Here is a 27,095-nt window from a genome sequence, read left to right as displayed (position 1 = left end):
TGAGGCACTTAAATAAAGAAAATGGATTTATTTTTGCTGCTAGGACCTCAAGTGAGGACTGGTTTAGCAAAGATCATGATGCCACACTGGTTACTGTATTGATTTTGACATTCAATTACAATTCAGTTTATTTTGTACAGCCCAAAATCACAAATACAAGATTTGCCTCGGAGGGCTTTACAATCTGTACACAGGACCTCACACCGGATCAGGAAAAACTCCCCAAATAAAGATAGTAAAACCCCTTTAACGGGAAGAAAAGTTAAGAAACCTTCAGGAGAGCAACAGAGGAGGATCCCAGATGCAATAGATGTCATGTGACCAGAACGAGCAACGTTCAAACTATTTGTATGAGTAGTATACGCATGGTACACAGTCCAAATAGCCACAGTCCATGTCAGTGGAAGAGCTAGAGAGGAGGGGCATCAGCGGGGCCATGGCGTCGGTCTTTAAAGTGTACTTAATCCAGATTAAGATGCAGTTACTTTAACCATTACTCAATTAAATCAGGAGTCGGTGATTACACAGTGAGCACAGCACAGCACTTCCATTGGTTTTCTCTTAGCAACTGCACTCTGGAGTGAAAGCCCCCAGTCTGAGTGACACCAAACGCAACCAACCAAACGACTCCATTTAGACGACAACCCCACATATTGTCGGTGTTTAATCCACTTTCTTCCTTGTTTTTTTCCTCATTTTCTTCTAATTCCTCTCCACTCTGGGGAAAAAAAAATCCTCTGTTTCTACCTATCTCTGTCTCTTTCTCTCCGCCTGTCTCTTTTTGGGCCACGCCTATGCCAGGTGACCATCTCGGTGGATGGCATATTGACCACCACGGGTTACACCCAGGAGGATTACACCATGTTGGGTTCTGACGACTTCTTCTACATCGGAGGGAGCCCCAACACGGCCGACCTGCCGGGGTCACCAGTCAGCAACAACTTCATGGGCTGCCTGAAAGATGTGAGTGTCTATGTGTGATTGCGCAGTTTGTGAATATATATAAATATATATACTGTATGTCGCTGATCAAACATGCAACCAGATGCACACGTGGGTGTGTTATGGGCCCCTGGGCTCAGACAAACACAATCTCCCACGACCATATTTAATATTTCTTTCGCCTGTTTTTGCTGTTTTGTATCTATTTGTAGGCAGTGCACATCGCGCTGTGCTTTTGTACCTCTTTGTGGTCATGTTGCATCTCTTTGTAGTCGATTGTGTCACAAAATTGCTTTGGTCTTTTTCTAGTTATTTTATGTCTTTGCTTGGTTTGCCCCTGGATTTGATTTGTTTGTGTCTCTCTGTAGTTTTGTTCCGTTTTGAGGCCACTCTGTTCCTCTTTGCAGTCATTTTGCGTTTCTTTGTAGTCGCCTTGTGTCTCTTTGTAGTAACTGTGTGTCTCTGTGTGGTTGCCTTTTCCCCTTTTCATAGTCGTCGAGAGTCTCTTTAGTTCTCTGCATCTATTTTTCATCACTTTTGTGTACTCTCTCTCGGCTTTCTGTGTCGCGTTTTTAATCTTTTCTTTTGTGCTAATTTTGAGTCTCTTCCTGGTTGGCATGTCTCTCTTTGAGTGACATTTTGGAGATGAAGGCCGAGGTGGGCTCTGACACTTTGGGCCCCTGGGCCTGTGCTCGGTCGGCCCATTCCAAGTGTTCATACTCTGTTCTTTGTACTTTATCCATCTGTGAGTTACTTACTGTGGAAACCTTGACCCCACCAGCCGGCAGCATGTGCTGAGTTCAACACATCTCTTCTAGCTCTCTGATAGTGTACTTTTGGTACAATGTTTATTTTTTTAAACCATACAGTCACAAAGTTGCATTGAGAACACATGTTCCACTGTGCTAAAGTTAGTTTTGACTCTAACACGTGATTTACAGATATACAGTGACTCCCATATGTGAGAGGAGGAGGTGTCAGACTGACAATATCCCAAATCTCTTTCAAGTGTTTGGAACCCACACTGCAGAGCAAACACACACACATACACACACACACACACACACACACACACACACACACACACACACACACACACACACACACACACACACACACACACACTCTGCAGTGCTAGTGAATCACAAACACAACGTTTTAGATTTATATCATAGCTGTGATGCGTAGTTGTGATAGATGGATATGTAGAGGACAGTTGCCTTATAAAACACTTTATATCTTCAAGTTTGACATACAAAATGTAATATTTTCAGCAGGGCTTAAATTCACAGCTTAACAAGCTGTCAAGAGGACCAATCACAGCTTAAAGTATTATGCCCTTGTAAATGTAATGACTTGTATAGTGGCGACGCAACATGGTGCCATCGCATTTCCTCATAAAACCACGCTGATTGAATAAGTAATTACTTTTGCCATCACTTTTAATGGATCGCACAGTAATCGCCCTATCTCTAACTTAATTATGCCTGTAGAATTACATTTTCATTATTTGGGTTGCTATCAGAAGGATCCCTAGAGGGTCTTAAACCTCCCAAGGCGTTTAACTATCCCATCTCATCGAGAACAGGGCTAGATTTACAGCCAACGTACACACCCAGTACAGGGGGGAAAAAACAGACTATGGTGAGAGTTAACGGCTACAAATAGAGGTGGAAGGGAATCTGCAATGTGAGGCCAAATACTGGAAAAGGAAGAGACGGAGCAGATGGTTGGAAAGCAGAGCGTTTAAGACTCTGTTGGATTGGGTGATCTCCCAAAAAAAAGATAAGCACGAGTAGATGAAATGAGTAGGAGATGACTGGCCAACTTGTCGTAAGCTTTACTAGTTTTTTGTGACACCAGCTCTTAAATTGTTATGTAACTTGTTCTCTCAACTCGTTGAAAACTGTGGAACCAATTTTGGCTTCAGACCTCCATTTCCTTGTGTTTTAAGTTGTCGTAGGAACCCCACATTAATTTGTGTTTATTGTATGTATTTTTTCAGCAAAGTCTTGGGAATAAAATTCATATCTGGAAAAAAAAAGACTTTTAAAAGATATTTTGATCATAACTATGAACATCCAGCATGATATGAGCTTTTTTCCCCCTAAAAATGCCTCCTGGAGCGGTCAATAAGACACCTTTTTGGAAAGATTAGGACCTAAAGAATCGAAATCTGCAACAAAAATCACAATAAAACAAAGACTTGGCATGTTAGGAAGAAGTTTCAGTCAAAAAACTGTGTTGTTTTGGTTTAAACATGGAAAGATTATGTATTTTATGCCAAATGATTGTCTGAATGGGGCATGCTGGGACTTAAAATGGGCGCGGGAGGATTTTTACAAACGGTTTCCAAAAGGTTAAAGTAACACACCTAAGACTCAATACCAGACCTTCTCATTTGAAGATGTGTTCAGTGCAGAAACATCTATCATTTGACACACTGGTTGTTTTTCCTAGCATGTCCCTTTTGGGCTGAACTTGCTCATCTTGGGTCAAGCTCTCATGACTATGTCAGCTCAATTGAGCCAGAATCTATCGTCACAGAGAAAACACAAACTAAAAAGTCCAAAAAAATACAGAAACCCCTCAACACGGGGAACTGAGAGTGCCAGTAGAGTATAGAGTAGTACAGTAGAGCTGAAAATACAGAGGAAAGTGATGGGTCGAGGTGGGGGGTAGACAGCGGTGTGTTTCATCCTGCGCTAGTTCAGTGGCACAGCTCGGATTATCAGTGGTGTTATGGTCCGGGGCGAGGCTTTCATGCCGCCACCGTGGTCAAACGCCTTTGATACGCTTGGCCGCTTCCCTCCGGGCAGCCGAAAATCCAAAAGGAAGGAGCGCGGCAGAAGAAGAAGAGTAAAAAGGCACCGAAAGAGGCACTGAAGCCCTGTGAAGTTTATATTTGCTGTGTGTGCGTGTGTGTGTGCAGGTGCATATGTGTGTGTTCAAAGTCACCCACATGCTATGATCATACACCACGCACGTGTGTGTGTGTGTTTCCAGGCTCCGAGTCCGAGTGGCGGAGTGTGAAATCAGACGGCTCTCAGATTCCTCCTCTTCTTCAACGTGTCACCATCTGTCTCTGCACTGCCTCTCCCTCTTCCTCCCAGACAGTGACCTTGCTATCGCCCATTTCACACTCCTGCCTCTCTATCTCAGTCTCACCCCCCCCCCAACCCACCCACCCACCCACCTCCCCCCCATCTCCCCACCTCTCTCATCACTTCTCTCCACCTCTAATCCTCCCTTTCTCGGGGGCACTTTTGTGTAATTACGTCCACGGCAGCGGTGTTGGCACGCCGGCTTTGCCATGCTGACGGCCAAATTAAAATTGATTTTTTTTTTTTTTTTTCAAACTGATTTCGTGCACAGGATGAATGCTCTGGCCCTCCTCCTCGCCCTCTCTTTCTCCCCCCGCTCCTCCTCCCGACTTCGTACGGATGCTTTCTGCAGCTTCCACCTCGTCTCATCTTTTGTGGTGTGATATTATCTTCCGGAGTCATCCGCAGCCCCGCACTTACACCCCACCATACCACACGTACACATTCATTTGAGACTTTGGAGCTAATTCCTGTTGCCCTTTTCTGGTTGCTTCCTGATTGCTAAGGCAACGGCAATCAGTGCAACGTATAGGCACGCTGGAAGTGTGTCTCCTGTCCATGTGGGGCCCATGAGGTTTAAATGTGGGCTGCAGAAAAGGGCCCCCAGTGGGGTTGTCCGCAGTTTCCACGGTGGCCTCGCCTGTGTTTGCCCATATGGGTTTCAAGTTGGATTATTTTTTCATATCATAAATTGTAGGGTGATGGAGTTTTGGTGGTGATTAGAGTCTTAGAAATGTCAAAGATTAGCAACAACATTGATTTGATTGTGTTAGTATCAAATATTCCCTCTGGACACCTTTGTGGCCAAAAATGCCTCTTTGACTTCCATGAAAACCACATTTTTTTAATCTGGCAGTATATAAAACCAATGCATTCTGGGATGGCAGCATTTCTAATGCACTGAAATCAATTGTGTTGCTAATCTTTGACATGTCCAAGACTCCAATCACCACCAAAACCCCATCGCCCTACTATTTATCATCTGGAGCCACCGTGGAAACTGAGGACAAACCCACTTGGGGCCCTTATCTGCAGCCCAAATGTAAACCTTATGGGCCCCACGTGGGCATGCTGGCCGGGTAACTGACAGCAAATGTCAATAAAGTCAATACATATTTAACATATTTGTGTAATTGCAACCTTCACAAAAAGGGGCTCAAACAAAGTGGCGTGTGCGCTCGTTGGACATTCACAAGCACATCGGGAGGAAGATGATTCTCTGTGTTCTGCTGACCTGCAGGTGCTTAGATTGCCGAGTTTCTCAATGGCCGAAAACAAATCAATGGCGTCTCCCCCGGAGGAAGGCTTTGGCCCGGTCGCCGTCCGTGTCCAGGGCCGCGCATTATGATTCCAGATCGCCGTAGTTAATCCAACTCAAACACACCCGGCGGCGCCGCGAGCCCAGCCAGTGACTCCAGAGAAGGAAGCGATCATCATATCAAAAGAAGTTCTTTTTCTTTTTTTAAGCTCTTTGACTGTGATCTTTTAAACTAATGGACAAAGCCGGCGGACTTCTCCGCGACGTCAGATGAGCTCCTCGACCCCCCCCTCCGATACTGAGCAGCACGTATTGCAAACGTCTGGACAAAGTCAGAAACCCTGAAGGACTTGACGGTATGAAATAAAGGCGTACGGGTCGAGATGCTGATTCGGTGCATGCGTTCGTACAGAATCGGCCCCCCTGGCTGAGCCCGGATCATCTGGGTCTTTTGTTCCACTAAAGCGCAGCTTGTTTGATACACCGTTCAGAGCGCAGCCCTTCACGCCTCCCGCGCTTTGATGCTCCATCCCTCCGTTACACTCGTCTCCCTCTCAATTGTCATTCACTGCCGTCTTCATCCATCCATCCTTCCTTCCTCCTTTACTACCAAACACCTCTCCCTCGTCTTCTTTGTGTGTTTGTTTGTTTGTTGTTGCCCCTGGCTACTCCTCTCCTTTTTTTTACATTTGTATTCTTTAGCTTGAGACAAACACACGGAAAGACTTGAAGGGGACCGATCGTGAAAAACTCAACTCTTCAGCGCTTGTGCACATATTTGTGTATCTAGACACACAACCGGGTCGTTTGGTGGGCTGTTGCGCAACAACACGCCCTTCAGATTTTGCTTGCCTGACTACATCACATTCAGGCTCATTAGAATATGGGAATGGTCTTTTTTCCGTGAATGTGTCTTAACCTTTTGGAAATCGTGCGCGAAAATCCCCCCGCTGCCATTTTAAGTCCCAGCATGCCCCATTCAGACAATCTTTTGGATTAAAATGCGCAATTTTTCCATTGTTTTTTTGACGGAAAGTCCTTCCTAACAAGCCAAGGTTTGCTGTTGCAGATTCTGATTCTTTAGGTCCTAATCTTTCCAAAAAGGTGTCTTATTCACCGCTCCATGAGGCCTTTTTGGGAACTCTGGCTCATATCATGCTGAATGCTTACGATCAAAATATCTTTTAAAAGTGTTTTTTGTACATATAGATTTTTTTCCCCAAGACTTTGCTAAACAAATACATACAATAAACACAAGTATTAATTTGGGGTTCCTACGATGACTCAAACACAGTGAAAAGGAGGTCTGGAGACATAATTAGTTCCACAGTTTTCAACGGGCGTGAACCTGAGTGTTTCATTGCAAAGAGGGCAGAGCAAATGTTCCCGTCTCACCCTGGTTGCATTAAAGCTGCTAAACAACGAGCTGCACCCTGGCACTGATGCCGCTTGGATCAAGTCTAAAACAAAGCTGCTTGTGTGAACAGATTTGCAACTCTCTGATGATCTGATCTCGCTCTGCGATAACAGACGCGATTGCCGAATATGACTAATTCTGCTCCGGCAGCAGATCGCGTCCCATCAATAGCCAATCAAAGCCCACGTCGCGGCGAGCTAATTCTGGCCGCCTTTCCTTCACGCCCGGCTTTTGATTTGTGACATGCCGGATTGCAGAAAATCCCTCCGACATCAGGAGTCTTGACGTCTATGACATGTTGCAACGCCGGCACGCAAATCTGTCATTGTGTCCCGTGATGTCCCATCTCGGCCTTATCGACTGGTCGGAGCACATTCATGACTCAGAGAGCAGATGTCAGCGGCATGCTTTGTCTGATGTTGATTAGTTTGTTGAAAGACTTTTTTGGGGGGATGTCAGATGCAGCAGAGTTCATGTAATCACGGCAGGCCTGAGTCCCTCATCAGCAATGTGTCTTCTATATTTCGCTGTCTTTTGTTCGCACTTGACCTTTGAGGCTCGTACCAAGTAACGTGGGGTAACGCAGGAGGAAAGCTCGGGAAGTTTTCAAAATAGAAGGCTCATCGGCTCACGACCGGAGCATAAGTAAATGAGTAAATGAGTATATTTATGTTTATTTTATACAAGTGCCGGGTGGTGCTGAGGAGAGGTCACAGCTGACATCTTCCAGGCAGAAGGAACACCACAGCAAATGTAATGGAAATGAGGGTTAAGTGTTGAAAAAAGGGAAGAATTGGACCAATTTCAGTCGACATTTCATTTGGAATCTTCCTCTTGACCGAATTTCATGTTTATTTGAACATTGATTCAACAGAATAATTGATCCGGACCAAAGTGTGTGTGTGTGTGTGTGTGTGCGTGTGCGTGTGCGTGTGTGTGTGTGTGTGTGTGTGTGTGTGTGCACTTCATCAGTCCCACTGTTTGTAGGCTAAAGTAGATACATAATATTCATGTTTGATGTGAATGCCATTACGTTAACAGGTTATACACATTCACTGTCTTTGAGTCTGCACAAAGAAAAAAAGAAAACGTGAATTTTAGCCTCCTAGCATTAGCTTCCACATGGGCTGGTATTGAGCCATATTGCAGATACTAACTGGCCTGAGAGTCATCTGGTGCAGCATGTTGCCAGCTTTATTTCCTGCATCGTCTTCTCCCCAGATGCTGCATGATCCGTTGTATAAAGCAGCAAACCAGGCTGCATTTTTTCTTTCTGTAGAAACAGATTAGCATGGATTAACAAAAATAAATACCTCAAAATAGTTAAGATGAAAATAAGCCCACCGCCTTTTCTCTCGTTCACCTCTTTTTCATTTTTTTTTTAAAGCACCTGCTTTATTAGCTGCCAGTTTCAGCGTGATCGCGGCTAATTACCAGGACTAATCTCCGCTAATGACGACATTATGAGGTGTACAGTGCATGTGGCAGCGCGGCCAAAGAAAGGGATCACCGAAGGAAGGAGGCTTAAATTCAGGAATAACCCGGCAGCTCTGCGTTCCTGCGGTTCATCCTGTGCCGGTGCGTAGGTGTGGTGTTTTGACAGGGAAGACGAGAGAGAGAGAGAGAGAGAGAGAGAGAGAGAGAGAGAGAGAGAGAGAGAGAGAGAGAGAGAGAGAGAGAGAGAGAGAGAGAGAGAGAGAGAGAGAGAGAGAGAGAGAGGGGAAGAGAGAGAGACAGAGAGCATGCATGCATCTGAAAAAAATAGGAGGGCTTTTAAAAAGAGATGCCGTGAAAGACAAAACCAAATCGGTGGACTGCATTGCACAAGGCGAGCTTTTTCGGCGGTGCGAATACAGAAGCGGGTCAAAACGGAGGCCAATGTGACTTAATGCACGAGTAAGAGTGCAGATCCCTGCCAGGTGTGTCTGGAACAACCACTGCTGCATTCTGCATGCGACCCACAACCGGCTAACCTCCCGTCTGGACAGCGATGGCCTGGAAGCCGTCGTGAAACACACCTCGGTCTGGAAAACTAGCCGGCGGAGAAAATAAGCAGCATTCTGATGTTTAAATGGTGCTTAACTTAAACCTTAATATTTAACGCTGACTAAAAGACATGTGGGAATCTTGTTCACGGTTATCTCGAATATGTTGTCAAAGTCTACTTGTATTGGTGTTCGGGTCTGTGGGACCCGTTGTCATTTTTCATTCGATTTATTTTTTATAAAACTCAGACTTATTGGCCTTGGCTCATGAAGAAAACATCTGTTGAGTATTTTAACATAAAATTGTTTGATTGTGTTGAATTAAAAAAACCCAAAATACAGCGGGTCCTACAGACCCACAACACCTGCTGAGTAACAAAAAAATGAACACCATATAAGGGTTGAAGGAATATAAATCAATGGCTACCTGGAGGGTAGAAAACCCATAAAAGACCTTGATTTGAAAAGAGTGTAGTTAACAGATGAAAGCGTTGGAAAGTACACGGAAGCTTCATGTAAACGCACAACGAGCAGGTATGTTTTCCGTGTCTTTGCTCTGTGACATGACGACAGGAAACTTCTGCTGCAGATGGAGGCCGAGACTCCTCCACCTCGTCGCTGCAGCAGCGCCAGAAAACAAAGATAGGGGGGAAAACAACATTTCTCTACATTCCTATTACCTGTCAGCAAGTATGTGTGTGGGTGTGTGAGGAAGCGTGAAGAGCACTAAAATCAGGAGAAAATGCACACATGCACGCACACAAACACACACACACACAAAGAAATGTTAAGACCTCGGCTGCTTCACACTGTTACCTTGAGGACGGCCTCTCAGAACGTCTACAGAGTGTTCAGCAAATAAAAGGAGAACTGAAACAAAGACAAGGATAATTTACTTTGCCTTTAGCACTTAATCCATTATGAATGCATAGAGCGAGGCACAGGCACACACTTTGAGCAGAAACAATAGAGCAGTATTTCATCAAAGGCTGTCGGGAGACATTTACATTAAGGCCGTGAGCAGCGTTCACTTCCCCGCGTGAGTTTCCCCTCCAGCCTTTTCAGTTGTTTTTTTTCAATTTATTTCACCGTTATAGTGACATTTCTCAGCTTTTTGTACACGTGACCAAGAGTTTATATGGTCGCGATGACGCACTAACTCAGTGGCCCAACGTGGTTGGAAAAATGTAAAGTGTGACTACATTTGAACAAATGAACGTCTTGTTGGGGTAGAACAGTGGTTCTCAAACTTTTTCTGTCACCACTTTGGAGGAAGCAAAATGTTCGGGCCCCACCGCCCCGACAACATTGGAACAAAATGGTCCAACTTTTTAAGACTCCTCCATCCGTGCCTTTTTAATTAATAGATCAAAGAAAATCCCTTCCAAGTAAACCAGATTGCTCCATCTGACAAAAACTAAAAACATGTGCAATCACTTTGTTAAAACAATGTGAATAAAGTTATACATGTGCAAAAAATAACTCATTTGGCCAAAAAGATTACCAAGGAAGCCGATTGGATCCCTGTTTCCGCTCCGTAGTTTCATGTTGAAGTGTCCTTGAGCAAGGCACTGAAGCCCCAGAGCTTCACAGCAGCACAAAGCTCCTTCATTACTAAGGATGGTGACATGCAGAGAATAATTCCCCCACTGTGGGATTAATAAAGGATTCTTAAAAAAAATAAAATAAAAAAAGAAATTCCCCCACCTGTAATACCTCCGCGCCCCACTAGAGGGTCGCGCCCCAGAGTTTGAGAACCACTGAGATAGAACAACAGCGTCGGTAGCACTTTGTACCAGCGTCGGTTCCCCACTGCTGTTCAACAGGGAGTCACGCTTCTCCTCCACGTCCTGATTCATCATTTCCCCCGGGCTGACACGGTTTCCCAGCAGCCACTATAACTGACACTTGAAATTAATTTGGGCAATTAGGATGCATCTGCAGGATCTCAACATTATGTTCTCCTCTGCCGCAGCTGCGTTTTTAGGCGACAGGAAAGTCCCGTTTTAAAATCCGTACTCGGTGCTCGATCGCGTGTTTCCCTCCCCGATCACACGCCACCGCCGCTATTTCACACGGCATCATAACCCCTCACTCTGCTCTCCGCCCTCCAGGTGGTGTACAAGAACAACGACTTCAAGCTGGAGCTGTCTCGGCTGGCCATCGAGCGCGACCCCAAGATCACCCTGAACGGCGACCTGGTGTTCCGCTGCGAGGACGTGGCGGCCCTGGACCCCGTCACCTTCGAGACCCCCGAGTCCTACATCTCTCTGCCCAAGTGGAACACCAAGAAGACGGGATCCATCTCCTTCGACTTCCGCACGACCGAGCCCAGCGGGCTGCTGCTGTTCAGCCACGGCCGTCCTCAGGGCCCCAAAGAGCAGAAGCCCGGGAGGGAGCTGAAGACTGATTACTTTGCCATGGAGCTGCTGGAGGGGTATCTGTACCTGCTGATCGATATGGGCTCCGGGAAAACAAAGCTGAAGGCCAGCAACAAGAAGGTCAACGACGGGGAATGGTGCCATGTGGATTTCCAGAGGGAAGGGAGGAAAGGTGAGGCCGGCTTGAAACTGCCAGCTGATCTGTGCATGTTGACACTTGTGTTGCGATAACATTCAGAAGTAGCAGCATGGCGGATCATTATAAAGATCAGCTGGCTTTAGCGGCTTGTTTCAACAGCGTTAATACTTCAGCGTCAACATAAAAGTGCTATTTTAATTGTAGAACACTGTACTTTTGTTTTATCATCAAATATATGCAGTGTCTTTTTCTCATTTGCACACCAGCGTATTCTGTTGCTAACTCCACGATACGCTACAAAACAACAGATCAATGCACTTGGACGAAACATGTCGTCAGTTTATAACTGTGTTGCTAGTATTGTGCATCTTATTTAGGCAGCAGCAGGTTCATTGGATTAGGGCGACTCATGCGGTGTCACAGATTTGCCACCGAAAAGGAGACGAATTAGCTTTGACAAGCTAATCCGCGCGTCCTAAAAACAACAGCCAAGAAATGGTCGGGCGTACGATTAATAATAGATGTGGTGGTATTAGCTAACGTGAGTTCATTTACCTGAAGACAGACGTGTGTTCGGATGTCTCCGCCTGCACGTGGGCACAAACGGAGGGACATCTGCATGCGTCAGTGTCTGGTGTCTGATGAATGATCTGTAGGTGGGCAAGCACCGAGGACATTATATCTCCCCTAATGGCGTCTTATAATGAGGAAGGGTGTGAATGAGTGTGTACGTGTGTGTGTGTGTGTGTGTGTATGTGTGTGCGAGCATGCATGTGATCTCACTGCTGCTCCTGCTGTAATTGGCTTTTAATAGAAAATTAAGACGGAGTCGTTAATCACAGAAAGATAGAGGGCCTTTTGTCTCACCCACTCCCTGCTGCATTCTGCTTTCCTTCTCCTCCATTTAGCCTATTACAGACACATTAGACACACACACACACACACACACACACTGCTGTCATCTATCCTCCTTGTCTCTTGGATGTCCTTCTGTCTGTGCTTTACGTCCCTAAATTATCCGCCGACTGCTCCTCCCACACTCAAACACTTGCCTACTTCTCACTCGGCCCCTTCACCTTCCTCCCACCTATCCAGGCCGCGCACTTCTGCAAAAGTTGTATCACAACTGTGTTTTCTGCCTTTTCTTAGGATCGATCTCCGTCAACAGCCGCAGCATGCCCTTCAGCTCGCCAGAGGGCAGCGAGATCCTGGACCTGGACAGCGACATGTACCTCGGCGGGCTGCCCGAGTCCAAGTCGGACCTCATCCTGCCGCCGGAGGTGTGGACGGCGCTGCTCAACTACGGCTACGTGGGCTGCGTCCGCGACCTCTTCATCGACGGCAAGAGCCGCGACGTCCGGCGCCTGGCCGAGATCCAGAGCGCGTTCGGCGTCAGCAGCTTCTGCACCCGCGAGCTGCAGAAGAGGTGCAGCAGCGCCCCCTGTGGCAACGCGGGGCTGTGCAAAGAGGGCTGGAACCGGTACATCTGCGACTGCATCGGCACCGGATTCCTGGGAGCCAACTGTGAGATAGGTAAGGAAGGGGAGGTGTCTTCATGGGTGAAGGGACCAAGACTTTGGTGGACCATCTTAGGTTGTAAATAGCTTTGAACGCATGTAGTGTGCAGTTGTACACAATTGTGATATAGGGACTCAAATATGCGCGACAACGGGGTTGATCTATTTTAGTCAATGACATGTGTATATACTTAAAAAAACTGTCACCTGACTCCAATACCTCTCCTACTTATAGAGGGCCGGCAGTCGGCCTTGCGCCCCCAGTGGTGGGAGGTCAACATAGGCAAAAACCTGCAAAATGGCTCTTACATAAACTATACAAGTTATATACTACAATTAGAATTCCTGAGGTAGTGTTGACCAATCTTTCCCAGCATTTAAAAAGGTTTACACTTGAATTAATTTTAGAAGATCCAAAATAGATCTGCTGGTGTACTAATCCAAAGTAAGACAGCAACCTTTTCTTACAGCGACGCAAAAAAATAACTTGTCACAATCAAGCCATCAGCAGGTCAAATCATGAAACGACGCTGGGTGAATTATTCACGATGCGACGCGTTAAACCCCGTCGAATGAAGCCGAATCCAGAGAAAACAAAGTGTAGAACGAGCATTTCAACAACATGCTGCCTTTTTTTTCCACACAGCCAAGCAGCTGCTGTATAGTGAGAGTAACAACTCCACAGGGAGACGAGTCTGAAAGCAAATGCCACCCGAGCCTGGGTGGCGTTCGGGTGCCTGCTGGCTGGCTACAGCGAGGGTAGGGAGAGGGGGGAGGGGGGGGCTGGTAACAGTGTGACAGAGCAGCCGGGCCTACCGCCGCCATCTGTGTCAGTCACGCCAACCCAGGTGGCGCCTAAGCCACGGCGAGGGGAGGACGAGCTAGTCAAATAGCAACCGCGTACACGTCTGATTCATTCCAATTAGCTGCGGGCGCCTCGGCACGTCCGCGGTGGGTGAGTGAGCCATGACAGGACGGGAATTTTTGAGGGACAAGGAGGGTAATGAGGGGAGGAGAGATTGGATTCAAATCAGGACAGTGGAGGTAGAGGATGAAATGTCTTTATTTTCAACGGCGATATTTATTTCATTTCATAATTTCGGTCTCTGGGTGCATGGCAGGTGTTCTTACCGTGAGGCTCTTTTGCCATCTTGTGGATATATGTGTTACTGCAGGTGTGTGGGGCACGGGGATGTTTTTAATAACCAGCTGCATATTCCTCCATGCCAACAGAGCAAAGATTACCAGAGTACAATATATGATATTGACTAGAAGAAGAAAAACAAGGCCGGATCACATACACCTAAAATCATTTATGGTGTTTTGAGCTGGTGATAATTCATATAACCACAAATCGACGTGGTTCACTTTTTCAATATCACTGCCTTTTCCCAGTTTGCCCACGCATAGCAGAGATTCTCATTTCACCGCCATCATTTTCTAACACCTAAAGCTTTCGTTTGCCCCGTGACAGTGACTCACGTTAGCCCGTGATGACGCATATCGACCCACACCGCAAAAAAATATGAGCAGCACTCCGGGAACTGTCGCTCTCTCCACAGCGGTCTATTTATGGCATGGCTGATTCTAGAGAGAGTAACCACGGGCTGCGCCCGCTGTGAACGAGAACGTCTCGGAAAGCAGCCGCACTTTTGTCCCTGACGTCTTCTCTAAGCTGGAGGAGCGTCTGGCGGCGGATTCGTTATGAAGATTCGGCGGGCACGGCTTTCTTTTTCCTTCTCGGCGGTGCTTCGGGTGGTAGATTCATCGTTACATAAGCAAGGCATATTCTGCTCACATGAAGGTGCGATTACAAAAACACAAAGTGAGACAAAGGGCTGCAGTGGACACGCTGCCATCCGACTTTCTCAACTAGACGCCCGATTAGTAGGGATCGGGCTCGTTTGGTGCTAAACCGATACTTTTAAAACGATAACGGTGCCTGAACCGATATTTTTTTATTGCCAAGGCAATTTTTTTTGTTCAAATTGAACAATATATTAGCTGTTTAAAGTATACTATAAATATAAATGGATGCAAACTATATATTCAAACTTTTTTTATACTACTACTAAAGGTAGCGCGGTACCCGTACGTTAAAAAACGACTGCATATTTTTTAATATATATATATAAAAATATGCAAAAAAATTGCATAGGATTTAGCATATATATATATATATATATATATAAATAAATGCAAAATCATATCGTTTTTAACATACGGGTACCATGCTACCTTTTCAGTATCAATATAACGTGCAACATAACAGAGTAGTGTAAAAAAAAAAAAGGATTTAAATCGGCTCAGATACCAGGGGAAGCACCTGGATTCTGCGTTGTGTTTCGGTCCGGTTGGTACCGTACGTCTTGGTTCTCGGTACCAAACCCTACCGATAAGTACAGCGATGACTGATATTGTTTTAAAACTGGGATTAAAGTACATCACATGGGAGGACATTCCCAAACATTATTACATACAGACTTATAGTCTATTATAGTTTGTATAGTTTTCTAATTTATGTTGTTCATAGGTTGTTCTTTTTCAAAACTTTTTTAAAACCTTTTTCAAACTTGAACTGCTTTGCACTTTATTACTATCACAATTCACTTCATGTCGGACAGAAGAGAAACGTACTTTAAATCTTCTGCATGTTTGTACAAATGGAATAATTAACATTAAAACTGACTTTAACTTTGACTTTGAAATGTGTTTTAATTACAAGAGGGACACTAAATTTACCAATTGCTTAAACTTGGCGACCGGTACTGCACTGCCCTGTCCAGCCGACCTCTGTGACCTCCGTGACCTCCGTGCTCATGTCCCAGAATCCTTCACCGAGTCTTCTCCTCTCCTGCGTAACGTGTTAACCCTCTTCTCCGTCCCCTATCTCCATCTGTCCAGAGGCGACGGTGCTGAGTTACGACGGCAGCATGTACCTGAAGATCATCGTGCCGGTCACCATGCACACGGAGGCCGAGGACGTGGCGCTGCGCTTCATGTCCCAGCGGGCGTACGGCCTGCTCATGGCCACCACCTCCAAGGAGTCGGCCGACACCCTGCGACTGGAGCTGGACGGCGGCCGCGTCAAGCTCACCGTGAACCTCGGTAAGGCCCCCCGTGACTCATCGTGGCCGTCCCCGCTAACCTTTCCCCTTCCCATTCCCTGTCTCCTCATCTCCGCTCTGTATTTTAGCAAAGATATACTGTTGAACTTAAAAGGATGGTTTGACATTTTAAATTTCACACCATTGTTTTGTTTTTTTCATTGACAGATAGTTGGTTGGGGAAAAGCTTCTAATTTGTCCCTCAGTTATTTCATGTTTGAACGCTCTATTACATTTAATAGCTCTCGTTGGCTGTGCGGTATGCTAATAAGCTAGCTTATACCCATCACTGCCTTTTAGTTTAAATGATGCCAACTGTATGATTATTTTGGCTATTTATTGACTGAGGTACAAATACAGAAACGTCTCCTCCTTTAACTGCTTAAGCAGGAAAATAAGACTAAAAGTCATAAAGTAGAAGTACCCCTCCCCATTTTTCCCTTTGGGGCGAGTCGCCCTGCAGCCATTCCTCTTCCATATGATTTGAGCCCTGTTCCCAACCCCTTCTGCTTTTCACCCACTTCCTTTTAGTCCCCTGTGAAGCCTCATAGCAGCTCCTCCCGTTCAAAAGCTCCATCTCTTAACGGTGCCTCCCCCCTTGGCCCGATGCCGAGCCGTACCCCACTAGCTAGCTAGCCTAGTAGCTCCTGTGTCGCTCCTCCTCGAGGTCATGCTCGATTCCCGTATTGGTGGAGTCGGCTGAGAGGCTGACCGGCTCCACTTCTGCCCAGCGAGGGTGCTAAGAGGAGAGATGAACCCTCATCATAAGTAATTACAGAGAGTTGAGAGAAGAAGGGGGCGTAAAGAATCTTGTTGGGAGAAGGTCAGGGAAATTGTAGAGTAGGGTTTGTATGATGTATGGTTTTTAAAGAAAGGGGCAAGCCCCACTAAGGTAATGCAGACCTCTAGACGTATTACAATTGCATTTGCAATACATATCAGTGACCTTCCAGCTTCAGGATACCTTAAGTCTGTCCAGACTCTCAGCGGTGACCCAGGAGGAGCACGACAGAGTTGCACCCTTGAATATGAAAGTTTAAACCACCATCGAGACAGGATAGGGGAGCGGGGGGGCGGGGGGGGGGGAGGTGGTCGCTCCTCTCTCTTTTTCTACTTTCCTTTCTCTAGCTTTTCTTCCCCCCCGCCCCCTTTCTTTCTTTATCATTTTCTGTCGCTCATCAACACCCCCACCTGGCCAAGACTCAGAAGATGGAACTTTTCATCCCTTCAACGGCCTTTATGTCTGCGGCCCTTGGATCAAACAGCCAGAGAGACCGGCTCACAGCTGTAGTTGTCGCGCACATTTGTCCTTGCCGCCCAGCGGGCCCACATGTTTTCCCCACAGGGAGCTGGGACCAACGCTCCCATTCCTCCGGCTTCAACTGGCCTTAAATGACACCTGAAGGAACCTGAAGACGCTAAGGCGCCGCTCAGGATTTTCCTCAGCTCTTTTTCAAGGAGATTGATTAGCAGCTAAATCATAACACATCCTTCTGGAGTCCTCAGTATCTTTTAAGGCGTTAATCCATACCCATTTAATCCCGTCGGTCACAATAATGACCGATTGGCTTGATAATTCAATTCCTGCTGATTAAACACCAGGAAAGGCTATAATTTCAAATAATTAGCCCTAATGACTTGGATAAGGATGATAACCTGTTCAGTGTGTCGACTGATGCTAATTCTATCACACTAGCATTCCCATGTGACATTTTATTTCTTGATCACATGCCGTTGGGACAATCTCTGATAATCTATTCAGAAAACACTGCTGCTTTCCAACAGATGGGTTCCTTTAACTACACATGACCCCCCCGACCTCTCTACAGCGTGACGCTGGTCCCTGGCTGTTTGTGTCCACTATTCTGTAGCGGTTGACAGCTCGAGACCACAACCCAACCACGCCGCCGCATGCACACACAGTTTACAGCAACAGCAATGGATTCATATCAAGAAAGACATATTCAAAAATACTAATTTGATCACTCATGATCCCTGTAAAGGAAGTCTGTTTCCTATCCCCCCTTATCCCAGGAGGAGTGGGTCAAAGGTCAACTACAAAGCTAGTGTTTACTGACTGTTCAACCTGAGTCTTCCAGTTGAATGACAAATCTTTTTAACCAACACTCCACCGTTCATGACAACACATCCTGTAAAACGGTGTGTTTTCCACTGTGGTTTTGTCGCACCACTTGTAGCAAATAGCACAGCGTCTAGTCTTATTTCTTGCGGCGTGTGTGTCTGTGTGTGTGCACCAGGCGTGAGGTGGCTGGGATGTGCAGATCACCCTTTCTTGTCATTTACACTGTTGGGTTTCTCATGCCCAAAGTGCTGCAGAAGGCAAGCCAATCTCAAATGGCTGGGAACAACGGGAGCTAAAGCTAAAGGAGCTAAAGCTGAAGGAGCTAAAGCTGAATGAGCTAAAGCTGAAGGAGCTAAAACTAAAGGAGCTAAAGCTGAAGGTGCTAAAGCTGAAGGGGCTAAAGCTGAATGAGCTAAATCTAAAGGAGCTAAAGCTGAAGGAGCTAAAGCTAAAGGAGCTAAAGCTGAAGGAGCTAAAGCTGAAGGTGCTAAAGCTGAAGGAGCTAAAACTAAAGGAGCTAAAACTAAAGGAGCTAAAGCTGAAGGTGCTAAAGCTGAAGGAGCTAAACCTGGAGCAGCTAAATCAGCCAAAGGAGCGAAAGCTAAAGGTGCTAGACGCTGCGTACGCTCTCGTAAAAGCACAGCAGATGCAGCAGAAAAAAAAGCAACCAGATACAGAACATCCAATTATGCCCCAAACATTCTGTGCTGTTGTAGTTATTAGGCTCTATCTGACTAGTTTAATGAGGTTAATCATGTATTTATGACATACTGCAAGCTTTATAATGTGTTATGATCATTTACAAAGAGGAAAGCAACAGACTTTTGACATAAAACATTGAAAAAGATGATAAAAGCTTCAAGTTTTTTGTCATATGGAATGTTAAATCGCTGTTCAGCTTTTCAGAACTGCACTCGCATATAGAAACCTTATAATTGCGAGTGAATCTGTCATCGCATGAAGTGTTTATTACACCCACAACGGAGCACTTTGCATAGTGCCATCGATACGTTGACACTGCTCCCCTTCTGTATGACCTCATGGCGTACGGTGAGTCTTGCCTTCTGCGGTGCTTCGGGGGTATCGGGTGGAAGAAGGAGGGATGGGATTGATGGGATTGATGGATGAAAAGGGTGATCCTGACTCAGAGCCTGTCCCCGGATGGTGGCCCCAGAGCAATGCTTGGTTGTCTGCAGAATGTACCTTGAAGGATGTAAAATGTCTTTTTTTCTCTCTCTCTCTTTTATCTTCTTTCTCTTTCTTGCTCTTTTTTTTCCTTTTCTTTTTATTTGATCTCACCATTTCCGCTCTTTCTCCCGCCAGATTGTATCAGGATAGACTGTAACCTCAGTAAGTGGTTCTATCCATTTTTTGACTAAAGTGTATTTGTCTATCTCATCTTGATTCTGTGCAGTCGCCCTTTTCTGCTTTCGCCTGACTTCATGACGAGTGACACCTTCCTCATTACCGTGTCACTCCTCCATATTTTGAACGAGTTGAATTTACTATTCCATGAAGCATATTTGGTTTTCTTCTCGTTGCCAATCTTTCATTCGTGTCCTTCTCACCGCATCATTTGTATGTCCCGCCCCAAATTTATCTTCTTTATCTTCTTTCCATAAGTTCTGTCACTTGGATTTCCCTTTTTTCAGCCACACATTGAATGAATGTTCCATAAGGATCTCGATGTCCCATCCTGTCGCCCTCCTCGCTTGCCCACCACCATCATTCTCTTGTCAACCTTCGACAATAACCCATTCAGAAAAGGGCAACTGGACACCCCCCTGTTGGATGTTCCTATGTTTCATTATGCGGCGCTCAGTCTCTCCACTCGGCTGCACACACAGGTGTTGCTAGTTTTCTGTAAGGGGGGGGACAACAAACAAACTGTAGTGTTACCCCCCCTCCCCCCTCACACACGCCTCAGAAAGCCTAATTGCTTATCCATTGAGAGACGGCACCACTTGGTGCACGCTTGTATTTTTTTGTTTTCCGGAGCGAGCCAATGTTTTTGTGCCCCATGCTGACAGCATGATAGCACACTGTTATTTCTATCAGGTAAGTGCTGCCAGCCACAGTGACAGGAATGGAGAAAACCTGATGTTTGCAACACTTGTTTTGTGTCTGTGTGTGTGTGTGTTCTTTAATTGTCACGGCGTCTTTGTGAAAGTTGAGACTTGACTTTGATTAACCCCAGCAACCGAGGAGCGAGCGCGGAGCAACCATTCAGTGCTCTTTATTTGCTTTCCTTTAGTTTGTGTTTAGAATTTGCCGATGCACGTATTGAGTTAACGGCACACGTCAGTCAGAAGGATCCATTTTGGGTCAAAGAGCAGCGTTTGTTGCTGGCACTAAGCCAGAGTAACGCCAGCCTCATTGTGCAGTGGCGATGGGAGCTGAACCAACGTTTTTCAGCGCGAGGTGATCCATACAAAACGTGTCGGTGCGTGAACCCCACTCGTCTTCGGCTGTATGTGTCTCACGTACCTGCACTTAAAACACACTTGAACGCTGTTTATGTCAGACTTTATGGAGTGCAATCCAAAAACTTCAAAAGCCTCCGCCAGGCATGGAAGTGGTCTCCGTGTATGACGAATTACACCACTTATTATGTGTGGTGCCACTGGCATGACACATTCAATCTAACGCTCAGAAGAGATGCAGGCTCCGGGTTGACCACTAGATGGCGGACACGCACTGGGGATGTTGCGGGATCTCCCTGCAGTGGGGAGGATTTTATATTTGTTCTTCTTCTCATCCCACTGCAGGGCTCAGTCGTTTCTCAGAAACCGACTTGGATTCCACGCTACTGTAAATGATATCATGTGGCGGTTGAGGTCACGGCATATTTGGATGTTTTGACGTGACAAATGTTGTAGTCACAGATTACTAGAAGGCGTTTTAGTATTTCGGAAAATGTCCATTCTTTCTTCACCGTACTATAATGGAAGGATTTCTCTTGTCTGCCTCTCTCTTCTTTTAATTCAGCGGCTGTGTTTAAATATTGCTGTGCGCTGCTTGGAACCCTTGACTTGGAACACTGCGTTTCAGCGGTTTTTTAAAGGAATATTTTATTTCACCATGATATTGTTCGGTTGACTGAGCACCCTTGTGCGGCAGTTTCTTGCTTCACAGCCACTCCGCACAAACCGCACTCTGTAAAAGATCCCGAAATATGAGCCTGTGAGTGAGAGACGAAAAAAAATAGAGTGAAAGCAAACCAGGGTAGAGCTCCAGACAACAATTTATTCAATGCCATGACATCTGGCGGTCGATTCCTCCTCCAGAGACAGACAGTAACTTAAGCTTTGAGTTTGAGTAAGAAAATCAAGGTATCAATGTCTCTGCCGGCTGGTTCTTTGTTAGGTTTTCTTGCAGGCTAATACTATACATGCGTGACTGGATATAAATAATGTTATATTCTGATTGCACGTAGACTGAACAGGCCAGTGAGTGGTGGAATAAATTATTGATTATTCTTTATCCCGGATGTCTTTAATAGAGTACAAATCAGAATACAATGTCTTGAGCTACTAGCTTTTAGCAATATGGCCAACATGCATTCAAAGGCCGCTACTGGCAGAACACATCAACTCAGAGGCAGCCTTTTCTATCTTGGTCTCATGATGTCCAAAAAGATGCAGTAAGACTCTAGGATCACCAGAAAAACAAACCATGTTTCAGGAAAGCTGCACGATTGGGATTGAACACCGGCAGCATGTCGCCGGGGAGCCGGCGGCTCATTGTTAGCACTGCTGACTCAAACTACAGAAAACAGTACTGACAGAAATGCCAGGGTTAAGCTGAGAGGGAACCGGAGAACGAGTGCTACGCCTCAGAGACCGGGGGCACGGACAGGGACAACATTATTGGCTGCAACCGCCGCATAAAAGCATGAACCTGCCCGTGTAAGTCAATAAAGCGAAGCGAAGCTCTGATTATTTTCTGCTATATTAATGCTCAGAATGTTAAGCAGCTTCTTCAACTGGTAGAAGTCCCTGTTGTTCCACTTCATACAAACTATAAAGAACTTGCACACACACAAAAGAACAACAGCTACACACCACCACTTATCAGAAGAAGAGGCTGGTTCAAGCTCTCTTGAGTCATTAGCATGTTGCTAACATATGACTCAGATACATTACTTTGTTGTTTATCTGTGCTTCTTTTGGTATTACAACTGCTACTTCCACAACTCCTGACCGCCTCTCTCATCTTTGATTACTTCTCGTGCGTCGTGAGACTCGATCAGCGTTGTGTTTTTGTTGCGCTGCATTGTTCCTGCTCTGCCAGCTAACGCGACTGGAATGTGACATGGAGCGGCGCTGTCGCCCTCGGCTCCGGTCAGGTCAGGGTGTCGTGCTGATGATATCTGCTTGGAAGGTGGCCTTTCAGCAGCCAGCAGCACCTTCTCTTAGCGCTAGATGAGATGCGATCTGTCGTGACATATGGCCGAGCACGCCGCGTATGCTAATGTCATAGCCTTTGGCCTATCCACCTGCGAGCTCTCGCTCTAAACCACACTGAGACACACACCACGTCTGTGTGTATGTTAATTAGGAAAAGTTACTAACGCATGTCAAAGCAAAAGCAAATCGTCTCAAAAATACACTCCAAGTGGATAACTGGCATATGCATCTGTCATTTATGTGAATGTAACCTGACGATAACAGATGCTTCCAGGCAATGAAGAGCCAGGTAATTGTGTGTAGCAGTGCATATCCTATATGTTATATCACCGGCACATGACGGGGTGATGGATGTAAGTGGTGAGGTTCCAACTCGTATCATAAAGACACTGCTTCACAGGAAATGATTGGGTAGCTGCGCATTGGAAACCATGGTACCAGGCATCTGACAAGATGGAGGAAAGTAGTAAATGTCAAAGGTGTCAAAACCTACAACCCTCAATCAGCTTCTTCTTATTAGCAACGGGGTGTGACATTATCACAGAATCCCACTGGACTTACTATTCAGCCCGACCTTCACCCTAGTTAACCTAAAGTTAACCTAAACAATGTAAAAGCTACGTCAAGTACGCAACAAATGTACTTAATCTATACAAAACGCCGATCTAAGCACTCTTATAACACCAAGGGGTACCCATGCGTTGGAAAAAAAACATGATGGCCAGCCGTCTGTATGTGAAGATTTGGAAATGAGAACACGTTGTAATATTTAATAGAGCGTAATATGAGCAAGAATGAATGTCAGCTGCCGTTGATGTGTGATTAATTAGCTTTTGGGTGACTGTTCAGCTCATCTTATTTGATATTCATCCACTGATTATGTGTTTAAATCCAACCTGCCGACTTTGGCGAGCATTAAACTTCCACAACAGTCCACACAGAGGTTGAAATGATTCACGTGTGCAAACCAAGCGCGTTAAAGGTTGCAACATGCGGCAGCACGCTGCCAATGGAAAGGTTAGCCTCTTCTTGGCCAGAGTGTATGATAATAATAGAGATCTGTACTACTGTGGTCTCAAACAAATGCTGTTTTTATGACCTGCTCTGAAAAGATGCATCTGTGCTCATACAATGTTGATACAGAGTATTAATACGAGATCCTTAAGAGTAACTTAACTCCCTGTGATAAGTGGTTTATCCCTCCTGGCTGCAGCAATGTGTGCATCAGGGTCCATTAGCATCCTGTGACATCACTGCTGGGTGTGGCACGTGTGACAGTTAAGCTACTGAAAGACCCTCACACAGCTCATGTCGCCCTACCGACCACACCCAGAAGCGTTCAACCACACCTGACGGTGATGTCACACAGTCCTGGAGCACACTTGTACATCCCTGGAGCGGAAGTGGAAGTCTCATACCGACTGCGCAGAGGTGAAAATCAAACCAACACTCACTCACCACCTGCGGCAGAGGGAATCCTCCCCAGAAAATGCTTTTCCACGCCACTTTACATACGAGACCAAAAGGTTCGGACCAGTGCTGTGAGATAGTGAGCTGACTTTGCTCCAAACAAAAACAAAACCTGTGGCTTGAAGTGAATCGCAAGAGGCCAGCCAAGATAGGGGAAACCAATTTATTTGGACGAATGCACAAAATCCTATTGATTTTCATTCAGTAGTAACTAAATACCTTGGCATATTTTTCCCCTTATCCTATAATTGAGTAATTTTCCCGATAAGAGATTGTAGCTTCTACAGTTTTAACTATTCCAGAGACCAGCAAGGACCTGCACACTGAGAACTTATTGCACCGGGAGATGAGGACATCTAACACTGCCGTGGTAACATGAACGCCTACACACACACACACACACACACACACACACAGATGCGTGCCTCATTTGACACATATTGTGGGCAGGGAAATGAATCCCTGAGATTGCCCACACACAAGCGCAGTGTATTTCCGTCACTGCGGCCGTCACCCCTCCTCACTCTTTACTGCTTCCAACCAAGTTGTCAGCGTTCACACTCCTCCCCCGCGTGTTTCTCACCACGACGGTTCACATGGCCGCGTAAACCCGGCGATCCAGCGTTCGTGTCGAGAGACCGCGTTGGCTCCGCGGTCACCTTCCTGTTTGAACGGGGCGTTTGTTCAGCCTAATTAGTATTGAGGTTTCTCAGCAGCCGCCCCCTGCTCGCCTGCCGCTCGTCTCCGAGCCGGCGGCACGCGTTCGCTCTCAAATATTGAATCGGAATGAGTTTCCAATCACTCACTTAAATCATGAGTCATCACAGCTTCCCTCAGCCAAGTAGACGTCAAAGAAGGATTCTCTGTTGGCACGAGAAGTTACCCTCGGCACGCACGACGTCCTACGCTTTCTGGAGGTTTAGCATCTTTCGAAGTTAGACTGTATGAAATGTATTTTGGAGATGCTCGGATTGGGATTTGATTTTTTTTTAAAGGCAATTTAATGCTCCAGTGGAGAGTAGCCCTTTTATTTCTTTCTTTAATGTTCATTTTATCCTCCAAAACCCCGGGCCAAATGTGATGCAATGAGCCAATAAGAGGAATATGTTATTAACATAATGCACCCACCCTCAGAGATGGCGACGTCATACCATATAAATAGATCCAGGTCAAAAGCAATCATCTTGTTCAGCGATGAACAACAGGAATTCATTCCACATTTTGCAATAGTTAACATGTTTAAAGTCTTGAACAGTGTGTGTGATACGAGTGTTAATCACCAGTGAGGAAACATTGTGGACGCATCGGATACAACCGACCTTCCTGTCACTTCCACACAAATCCTATTTGTAAAACATATGCACGTAGATGTCTCCTCCACGGATGCAACTTCATTTATTTCCCACACACGTTATCTTATTTTGCTCCCCGCATGTTTTAATGGGAACCAAATGCTTCTTAAAATGTTCGACAGAAATGACCTAATAAAGAAGTGCTTTGAAGCCTATATGAACTTCAAAGGAATATGTAATCAGAACATTTGCCTCACTACAGTGGGAATGAAGTCTGTGTGTGTGTGTGTGTGTGTGTGTGTGTGTGTGTGTGTGTGTGTGTGTGTGTGTGTGTGTGTGTGTGTGTGTGTGTGCGTGTGTGTGTGTTTAAACATCCATGTGGGATAAATTGTAATATGTACACTACTAATGTTTACATCGCAATGTACTGTTACCTCTAGCTTTTTCACTGTATATATATATATATATATATATATATATATATATATATATATATATATATATATATATATATATATATGGAAGTAATCAACTAAGGAAGCTTAGTGGTGATTTATATTAGTTGCGTTGTTACTATTGTCTCATCTTAATCCACATTTATCTCCTCCTTCACTTGCCAACAACAACCTTTAGAATATGATATAAGATTGTATTCATCATTTAATTTTCATGGCATGGCCCCGACAGGCCCGTATGCATCAGGACGTCTGCTGCAGTCATCACAACGAGTCTTCACTGAACATTCGCAAGTGGGACACCAACGCTGTAGAAAGACCAAGAAATGTTCATCTTTATTAAATGACAACTTAATGACGTGTTTTACTAATTCTAATACATTTGAGTCATTCTTACAATTACAATTTCCGTTCTGTAAGTGTTATGTAACTTAGTTGTTAGGTGTTCATGATAGTAGAAGTCGTAATATTCTTATGCTGCGTTCACACCAAACGCGGCGCCATTTTTTGCCAATTTCACCGACTCGTCCAGGAACTGCGTCTGTCTCATCTCCGTAAAAGTACTTACCGTTTCCACCCTCCACTTTGGAAATAACCGCTAGTTCTGTTTAATACTTGTTAAGTAAATTCCACACACGTCTGAACATCAAACTCCATGGTGTCTGGGTTCATAATATTATCCGTAGTCGCGCAACAGCGTCTGAATGGCGGCCGCTATCGGCTATCGCTATCGGTTTGATTCAGCAACGGCAGTACAGCGGTGATGAGGGGCGGAGCTTCTCAGCGCTGATTGGCTGACGCAACTCGGGGTCGCGCGACCTGGGAAATGTCACCTGAAACGCGTCGCTCGCGTTGCGTTTCATGTTTGTGTCGCTGTGCAAAAGCTGACAAACGAAGGCGTGCAGAGACATCGCCATGATGCCTCAGCGCCGCGCGTGTTTCAGTTTCTCTACCTGCCTCCCTCGCCTCTCTCTGTGAACTCCAGACGCCCGAGGCAATCTGTTTCACTAGACCTAACCGGGTGAGGAGATTGCCTTCCTGCCCCCGCTTGTCTAATAAGAACTGTCCACACCAATGTTCCACTGCCTGCTTGCACTCTGGACACAATTTCAATTATTTTCCTCGGAGAAGGAGAGACAATTCTCTGTCTTCTCACCGGGGACCGGGTCAGCCGGCGTGTTGAAGCAGCCGCCGGGGTCCACTGAACAGCTTTTAGAGCATGTTGGGCGGGATGGTGGCACGCTTGTCTCGCTCGACGCCCCTCTGGGACCTCGAGGGGAGGCGGAGTCTGCCATTCAGGAAGTCAACCTCGCCAGCTGAGCGGTTGATGCCATCTCGCTGGTTGCTCAGCTCCAAGGACATTATTACCTCTACTTCTGTCATCCATATGCAGGGGATCACCTGTAGACGCACATCACATTGTGTATGCACGTCTGGTGACCTGGTTGGACCGATGCATAGTCATGATGACTGCACAGTATTCAGAAAAAACAGGCGGTTTATTCCTCTTAAGCTTCTAGTTTCTAAAAATACAAG

At 45.7% G+C, this 27,095-nt stretch overlaps 1 protein-coding gene across 8 annotated transcripts in view; it reads left to right on the top strand.

Moving 5' to 3' along the window:
- Positions 1 to 27,095, top strand: part of nrxn2b (neurexin 2b) — a 638,339-nt gene that overhangs the window by 295,164 nt on the left and 316,080 nt on the right. For 7 of the 8 annotated variants that reach the window (XM_068587905.1, XM_068587904.1, XM_068587901.1 and 4 more), the window contains 5 exons: positions 802 to 963; positions 10,821 to 11,259; positions 12,376 to 12,759; positions 15,648 to 15,851; positions 19,257 to 19,283. In XM_068587905.1, coding sequence (XP_068444006.1) covers positions 802 to 963; positions 10,821 to 11,259; positions 12,376 to 12,759; positions 15,648 to 15,851; positions 19,257 to 19,283 — 1,216 coding nt within the window. The remainder of the gene's footprint in view (positions 1 to 801; positions 964 to 10,820; positions 11,260 to 12,375; positions 12,760 to 15,647; positions 15,852 to 19,256; positions 19,284 to 27,095) is intronic. The other variant, XM_068587903.1, reaches the window with a different exon arrangement.

Source organism: Clinocottus analis, unplaced genomic scaffold (assembly GCF_023055335.1).
Source record: "Clinocottus analis isolate CAN_PGR_092001 unplaced genomic scaffold, fCliAna1.0.p SCAF_21, whole genome shotgun sequence".
Lineage (NCBI taxonomy): Eukaryota > Metazoa > Chordata > Actinopteri > Perciformes > Cottidae > Clinocottus > Clinocottus analis.
This window is presented reverse-complemented; position numbering and strand designations above follow the sequence as displayed.